At 41.9% G+C, this 8,087-nt stretch overlaps 1 protein-coding gene across 1 annotated transcript; it reads left to right on the top strand.

Annotated features, from left to right (window-relative positions):
- Nucleotides 1–2,734: 2,734 nt before the first annotated feature.
- LOC116853904 (pancreatic lipase-related protein 2-like) lies at nucleotides 2,735–8,016 on the top strand. The gene is made up of 7 exons (XM_032835236.1): nucleotides 2,735–2,867; nucleotides 4,060–4,174; nucleotides 4,724–4,872; nucleotides 5,256–5,510; nucleotides 5,651–5,842; nucleotides 6,023–6,191; nucleotides 7,006–8,016. The coding sequence occupies exons 1-7, from the start codon at nucleotides 2,810–2,812 to the stop codon at nucleotides 7,118–7,120; spliced, it is 1,053 nt and encodes a 350-aa protein (XP_032691127.1). The 5' UTR covers nucleotides 2,735–2,809; the 3' UTR covers nucleotides 7,121–8,016.
- Nucleotides 8,017–8,087: the final 71 nt, after the last annotated feature.

The raw sequence follows: 8,087 nt of genomic DNA, 5'->3' as shown, positions 1-8,087 counted from the left end.
TTATATCAGCTTCGCTAAATTATATAGCGCATTTTAAACCTTAAGGTTGGCACTACAAAACCCACTAAACGGCAAAAAGATATCTAAATTTAAAGCGGTGTTACGATTGATTAAAAACACCGAATTAATTTACGTACCTATATATATATATATATAATTTTTTTTAATCAATCATAATACCGCTTTAAATTCATATATTTTCTTGTCGTTTAGTAGGTTTTGAAATGCCAGCCTTAAGATTTAAAATGCGCTATAACTTGACTAAATATATATATATATATATGTGTGTGTGTGTGTGTGTGTGTGTGTGTGTGTGTGTGTGTGTGTGTGTGTGTATAGATTCACAAGGAACATTTACCATACGACTATTTTCCTCACAAGGAGAAAGCTCACTTTGATAATTCTTATCCTCTGCGCAAGCGGAAGATTGTTGTGGTAAATCCGGAAATAACTAAAACACGAAAGCAAACTCTCTTCTTCCACCACATTTTACCGTACAATTACGACAGCGATTTGTACATACTATAATCATTAAACTGACGCTTCGAAATCATTTCTCGCGCATTGCGCAAAGCATTGTTTGCCGACAACATGCCATTTAGTTACACGCGGAGAGCATTTCAGCGGAGGAACTTACGTGAGAATTAACTCCCTAATAATATCTGCGAAATTAATTACCTGCGCACGCGGAAAGATGCTTTCGCGATTGCCTAATGTGTCCATCGTCATTCTAAATGCCCAGGAAAACGCGCTGGCGCGAAGCGTATTTCCGACGAAGTGGAGGCTCGCGTGGCGCATTCTCTGCGCTTTTAGAAAACGCGACGGAATGTTGATCGCTTCCGCCGCTTTAATTATTTTTACGTTAACGTACATCTTTCTCTGACTCGCGGGGAAATGAGGAACGATCGTCGGGAAACTGGAGATCCTGACAAGAAGGAACCACACGGTGCGCGGCGTTCCAGGATCAATACCGATGACGATGACGATGGATCAATACCGATGACGATGGAACTGCAGGATTTTCGCTCAGATAGTCGTGTGCGAAATCGACCGTCTTGACGATGTCCGATCGCCCTCACAAAATGAGAATGCCAGAATTTTTCGTAAAATTCAGAGCGCTTAAGTTACACTGTCAACTTTAAGCGACAAGACGCTCAGTAATTGAACATGTCCTACAATGATAGAAACACTAATAATACACTTATATTTGTAACAATATTTATTATATTTTCAAAAAAACCTCTGAAATTTTGTTAAAAGATATTTCTTTATTAAAAGACACTTATTATTTATTAATATTACATTAATATTCATTGATTATCTTATTTATTATTTATCTTTTTTATTATTTTCCGATGACTAACAAACCAAAGTTTCATATAAACATTAGTCAGCAATTTAGTTAATTATTTATTAATAAAGATGTAGTGAAATCGTGCTTTCTTATTAGCTCAGTCACTAAAGCCTATTAGTTAATGTTTGTCTCACGTGAGATACTCAGATTCTTATTCAAAATAAGATTCAAGTTTTCCAGTTGAATTATATAACATATTGAATTATATAACATATATGACATTATGGTCCATATTGATGTATAGTTAATAAAACTTTCCTCAGAAGAAACGCTCAGATTTCAATTTAAAGTCGAGTCTTTTAGCTGAATCGAGATTGTGATTGTGACGAGTCATATATATATTATTTAACTCGAATAAAATATTTTGCTCTAAATTCAGATGTAAGTAAATCACGTGAGACAAGTTTCAAGTAACGACTATTAATACGGGTCTATATCTGTAATCGCGACTCAACTGAGGAAGAAAGTTCTCATTTAAAACTCCTGACCCCTCGCATTATTTATCTCTTTTTAATGACGTCAGAAGCGAGAAAATGCATGTTAAAAATTCTTGTGAAATACGTTAAAATAAAAATATATATCCATAAAATAACATTTGCAATCGATTAAACAAATTTGTAAGATATTCCGTGCACTCCCGTTTTGCTCTAACAATCAATAATTTATTGTAAATTAACCTGAATATAAATAGCCGAAAAATAGGTTAAGAATATGAATTGTATGTTACGTTAATTCACGTTAATTTACGACAAATTATTGACTGTTAGAGCAGAAGGGGAGTGCACGGAATATCTTACAAATTTGTTTAATCGATTGCAAATGTTACTTTATAGACATATATTTTTATTTTAACGTATTTCGCAAGAATTTTTAGCATGCATTATCTTCTAACGTCATTAAAAAGAGATAGACAATGTGAGAGGCCAGTGCTAAAATTCTAGTAACTCATTATTGGAGCGACTCTAGCAATTCGTTGCGCAACTTTTCTACGATGTAAAGCTGCGCAACGATAACGAAACTGTCGTTAACTTCAGTAACGAGTTACAGAATCCCAGCACAGGAGCCTTAACTCGAGTCTGAGCATCTCATTTGAGGGAAGTTTCAAGCAACGACCACTCATACGGGCCTGGGACGTTTACCCTAATTATCGAATATCGCGAAATGTTTCGAGTGTGCAAGAGCATCGGCGGTCAGCATCGTGGCATCCGGTCGCGTCTGTCGATGATCACGCACGTCGGTAAGCGTCGCGTAAGCGGGAAAGAAACGCCGGGCCGACGGGACGAGCGAGAAGAGCGCGGTTCCGTCGTTACTTTCTAAATTCCCCCGCGGGCGTATATATCCCCCGATGACTTTGCATTTTGCAATACGCCGCGTCGCGGCGGGAATCGCGTCTGTGCCACGTTTTTCCTGACCGCGTGCCTGGATGTTATATCACAAACCACGGGTTCGCGGGAGATGGCGGTCAGTGCCGTGAGACACCTCGCGCTCGTCCTTTGCGTCCTGCTGCAGTACCGTAAGTACCGTCGACTCGACGTCCGCTTCTCTTCCACCGTCGTCGTTCCACCGTAGCACCAAAAGCTTGAATCTTTCACGGAGAAAGAGAGTTCGATCGCAACAGCTACTCTTAAACATTTCTGCTGAGTTAAAAGACATATTTTATGAAAGGGACTCGAATCGATTATCTTAGGACGTCTGTAATGACCGATGTATTAATTGTTATGTAGAGAAAAATCCGCGAGTGTCAGTTTCTTGAAAGAAACTTTTCCAACGCTTCAAATTTCCGGGATTTCGCGGGTACGCGTCGCCGTTCGATTGCAGTGCGACGGATCCCTGCGCGATTTGAGGCGCGAAGATGGGGTGCGATAACTCGAGGGAGAAACGTTTATTATAGTGCACGGGAGACTCATTCGTTTCGATCGAAACGACGTGGATTGGTGAGTTAGAAAATGAGAGTGTAATGCGAACGTTATGTTAAGATGAAACGGTGAATCGCGTTTGTCCGCACCGCAATAAGATTTCGTCTGAACGTGTCTCCTTGAAAATGATCTCGATTCGTCAACACATGTCCGATCTCTTATTCGTAGGCTGTTCGTTTCATCATGTATTTCTTATCGATTTGCTTCTATCAACTGAGTAAAGTGCATTTTCTTATAGCAATGTTGAAAACCTTGTTTTAATAAATGCACCCATGAATGATATTTCCGCGGGATGATTTTTTTTTTTTATCAAACTTAGCACCAAAAGCTTGAATCTTTCTCGGAGAAAGAGAGTTCGATCGCAACAGCTACTCCTAATCATTTCTGATGAGTTAAAAGACATTTTATTTTATGAAAGGGACTCGAATCGATTATCTTAGGATGTCCGTAATGACCGATGTATTAATTGTTATGTAGAGAAAAATCCGCGAGTGTCAGTTTCTTGAAAGAAACTTTTCCAAAAATGTTTTTCCAAAAAATCAAAAATAGAAGAAGGGTAGTCTGAAATACCTCGCATCCTCAGTATCGCGCTCCGTGTATTTATAGCATCGGTGAGTGACAAACTAACGAGAACCACGGCATTGTCGACCTTCACCTAGTTTCGTCCAATGGTTTGATAACTACTATGATTCTCATTATGCGATGGTGATCTAATAACAAACCTTTAATTGAAAGCGTTAACTCACTCAAAAGTGGAAAAGGTAACGATCGATTCGTTGTATTTTGCAGACGGCTATGTGACGGCTCAAAATAAGACTCTGAAGGATCTCTTCAACAGCACGTCTTGCGCCAAGCCGCCTTACACCTGCCCGCATCCGCAGATAGAATTCTATCTGTACACCAGGTACCACAGTCCCTCTTGACAGCACATTAATCTTTCCGAGTAAATTCCCTGGCTGCAACATACATCTCAATTTACGAAAATTAGATTTTATAGAAATTATATTCTCGTGAGAATATTAACTTTTCAATCTCTGAGTCGAATCAATCTTAATTAATCTGTCTCTCTGTCACCCTCTCCCTTTCTTTCTCCTTACTTTATGCGGAAATGAGATGATGGTTGATCTGTTCGGATCTCCCGCGGATGAAATTTTGCACATTAAGATAACGCTTCGTTTGTCTCGAAGGACGAACTGCGAACGAGAGAACGGTCAACGTCACGACTCTCGATTTCAAGATCACGATCATTTCAACCTGTACTGAAAGTGGCCTCCTTTCAAGGCTTACCTTTCTCCCGCGTCTATAGTATCGTCGCTGCCAGGTCTCGAATGCTCTCACTATCGTCTATATTTACGTAGCGAACGCACGGCGGGCGTACGAGACGAATGGGACCGTGGCGGAAAATTGTCCGAGTCGCGCAACCAGACTAACGTCTCTCTCTCTTGACTTTCAGAGAAACGCAGCAGGACCCGCGTCTGTTGGACGTGCGAAACTTCAATTCTCTCCGGTACTCGAAATTCGACAAGACTCATCCGACGAAAATTATCATTCACGGCTTCGGCGGTGGACGAAACTTGGCACCCAGCACGGATCTGCGAAATGGTAAGATGGACGCGTTTCTCTGTTCAAATGACACCCCGTTTCAAGTTCGTAAAGCACAATCTTTGTTTACTTATATGAGAGGAGTAATGATTATGATAATCATAAGCGATAGCGCGCGATAAAAGTATTTATAGTTACGAGAAACATATTAATTGCGGACTTTAGTGTCGTCTTAAAGTACAGTTTTATATAGACGCCAAGTTCAGAATCTGTCAATCTGCCAAGTACCGAATCTCTCGAAACAGAATTCTCGTTCGCTGTTCGAGTTCGTGCAACGTACAGGCATAAGTCAAAGGAGAAGATAAAAAGAGTTACTATCTGGAGAATCGCCAGAGAGACAGAGAAAGAGTGAGAGAGTAGCCGTAACGCACCTTCGATTTCAGCGTATTTCGCGCGGGGCGATTACAATATCATAATCGTGGATTACGGCTTTTTGGTACGCGAGCCCTGTCTCGCGCAGATCCAGTGGGGCCCGGACTTCTGCTCGCAATGCGTCGCTCAGCTGGTGAAGTACCTGAGGGACCATCCCCGGGGCACGCGGGTGGAGAACATACACGTGCTCGGTTACAGCGTGGGCGCGCATATCGCCGGACTCATCGCGAATTACCTGCCCGATGACAAGCTCGGGAGAATTACGGGTAATTGCTCGTATGCCGATCTCGCAATTTGTCTCTCGCACTTTCTTTCCGATACGACGCGCGTACGGCAGACAGGAGACGCTCGCGCGTCGCTTTGCAAAAGCGGTCAGAGATAACTCAAGTGCTTCCGCGACACGCAGGCCTCGACCCGACGATATTTTTCTACATGAACGGCAACCGCTCGATGGATTTAGACGAGACCGATGCTCATTTTGTGGACGTGATCCACACGGGCGCGGGGATCCTGGGGCAGTGGGGGCCCAACGGCCACGCGGACTTCTACGTGAACGGCGGCTCGAGTCAGCCCGGGTGCGCCACTTCTTCTATACTCCGTAAGTAGCGCCAGGTAGATCACCCCCTAGAGAGAAGTGAGTCGAATCAGGTACGAGACGAAGGAGTCGTGGAATTCCAGTCGACCCGAACCATGTAGAAGACCATAGGGACACGTACGACGAGAGTGATAAAGATAGATTTGATTTTTTCGGTGCGCCAAACGAACATCTCCTCCGCAGAGACGCTCTCGTGCGACCACACCAAGGTGACGCCGTACTACATAGAGTCGATCACGACGAAGAAGGGATTCTGGGCGGCGCCGTGCGCGAATCTGTTCTCTTACCTGATCGGATGGTGCAATCCGAAAAGAGAGGAGTACATCTTAATGGGGGAGGATTCCCCTCATACGTGAGTCAACTCCATATGTTCTTGTTTTGTTTCGCTCCCCTGTGATCTACTAAGCTTTGTCAGAGTTTTCGACATTTACCAGGCCAGAACTCATTGTTTCTTTAATTATTCTAATCTGCTGTCGTGGATATACGAGCTTACTACAGAAAATTTTGCATTAAAAAGTTTGCGGCCAAATTTAACCTCATTTTGCATTCAAAATCTTGTTATTTTTTAATAAAATTGTAGCTATTCATAAGTAAGTTAAAGATATCTGCGAAATGATAGAAATGATCGAGCATCGTGCTGGATACACTTCAATAGCTTTATCACTTATTAGGTCAAAATGCGTTAAAACGATGCTGGACACTGATATAACGCAGTTTCGTAGTTTTCATATTTCTTCTAATTGGACGTATCAAATTGAAAATTCTCTTACAGAGTGAAAGTACAAACGTTAATGAATGACTCATGCTAAATAATTGCATGAAATCAACAAAAATTTTTTTATTTACCGACCGATGTTAAAAAATTTGTTTATTAATTCTATTTAACTGCTTAGCATCAGCCATTCAGTAACGTATTTATACTTCCCCTGTAAAAGTATTTTCAATTTAATGCATTCAATTGGAAGAAAAGTAAAAATTACGTAACTGCGTTAGAGGTCGGTATCTAGCATTGCATTTTGATCTTGTAAGTACGATAAGTTTTACTGAAGTTTAGTGTACCCAGCGTCTTCCAATGCTCGATTATTTCAGACGAAAACACACACTGTCTGAAAGACAAAAATTAGTAGCCGTTTCGCTTCATTAACGCTCACGTATAAAATCGACAGAGCACGCGGCATCTTCTATCTGTCAACAAACGCACACAAACCGTACGCCCGAGGACTGCCCGAAAAAAGCCAGCGTCGGACAAGTCGGAAGCAATCGTCCTCCCGCCAGTACTGAGCCTGTTGAAGCAACTAATCAATATAATTATAGAGTAGCGTTAGCTGTGAGTCAGGACTCGCTCAGAGAGAAAGAGAGAGAGAGAGAGTTTCCTTTTCACAGCTTCACGCAACTCTCTTCGCAAGCAAGATCCCGATCATTTGTTGCTCGTCTTTTCCTCGCCGTGCAGGAAAGCGCTTTCTTTTCCTCTTTTATAAATCAATTCTTTCAGTCGCGAAATGAAAAGCAGCAGCGGTGTACACCTCACGTATCGTAGTCTGCGTTCAATGACATCCGATTAACCGACGTACGGCTCGACGTTCCATGTGTCCACGTAACACTTTCACTTGCCGCACTTCTCTCGCTCGTAACCCGGGATCTTATTCGCGCGTTTATCTAGACTCTAGCACTTCGTGCTTGTTTACTGATCGACTCGTTTCGCGATACGTTCATAGGCGAATCGACTCGTAATCTTGCAAATGTATTCATACGATTTAATGAAGTAGCGTCGTGTCCTCGCGCGAAAGAAACCGGACTCGACGAGGTTAAATCACGGTCATTGATTGTCATACATGATTTCGTAAGTGGTGCTAGTTTCTAGTTTCGAGTATCCATCTCGTGTTGACGCTCACAGCGTTATCTTGAGATATAGCGAGGAAAAATAATTTATTTTGATAAACATAAGAAAGATCGTGCGTTCCTTCGCATCCTTCGTCGACGGGAGGAGCTCCTAGCTCCGACGTCTTTCTTCGCTCCAGCGTAACGTTATATTATATATACTTATTTTTATATGTAATTTAGGCTTTACAAGTTGCGCGATGCAATTAGTTTAAGAACCCACGATTCTTGGAGAGCGGAGAGTTTACTGTCGACTTGTAAAAAGAGACTTTTAGAATACAAATGTCGCTCAGAGAGAACCGTAGCGTTGCTTTATTTACTTCACGATCTATCCGCCGCCTCATTCTCTCTCTCCCTCTCTCTCTCCCTC

Source organism: Odontomachus brunneus, unplaced genomic scaffold (genome assembly GCF_010583005.1).
Source record: "Odontomachus brunneus isolate Ranch 3 - 2012 unplaced genomic scaffold, Obru_v1 Obru_scaffold_007, whole genome shotgun sequence".
Lineage (NCBI taxonomy): Eukaryota > Metazoa > Arthropoda > Insecta > Hymenoptera > Formicidae > Odontomachus > Odontomachus brunneus.
Note: the sequence above shows the minus strand (reverse complement) of the source record. Positions and strands in the feature narration are given on the sequence as shown.

Excerpts from the sequence above, each read along its gene's own strand:
- LOC116853904 (XM_032835236.1), top strand. The coding sequence starts at position 2,810 with ATGGCGGTCAGTGCCGTGAGACACCTCGCGCTCGTCCTTTGCGTCCTG. Across the intron at positions 4,175-4,723 it reads GAATTCTATCTGTACACCAG|AGAAACGCAGCAGGACCCGC; the intron begins GTACCACAGTCC and ends CTTGACTTTCAG. Across the intron at positions 6,192-7,005 it reads GGGGAGGATTCCCCTCATAC|AGCACGCGGCATCTTCTATC; the intron begins GTGAGTCAACTC and ends TAAAATCGACAG.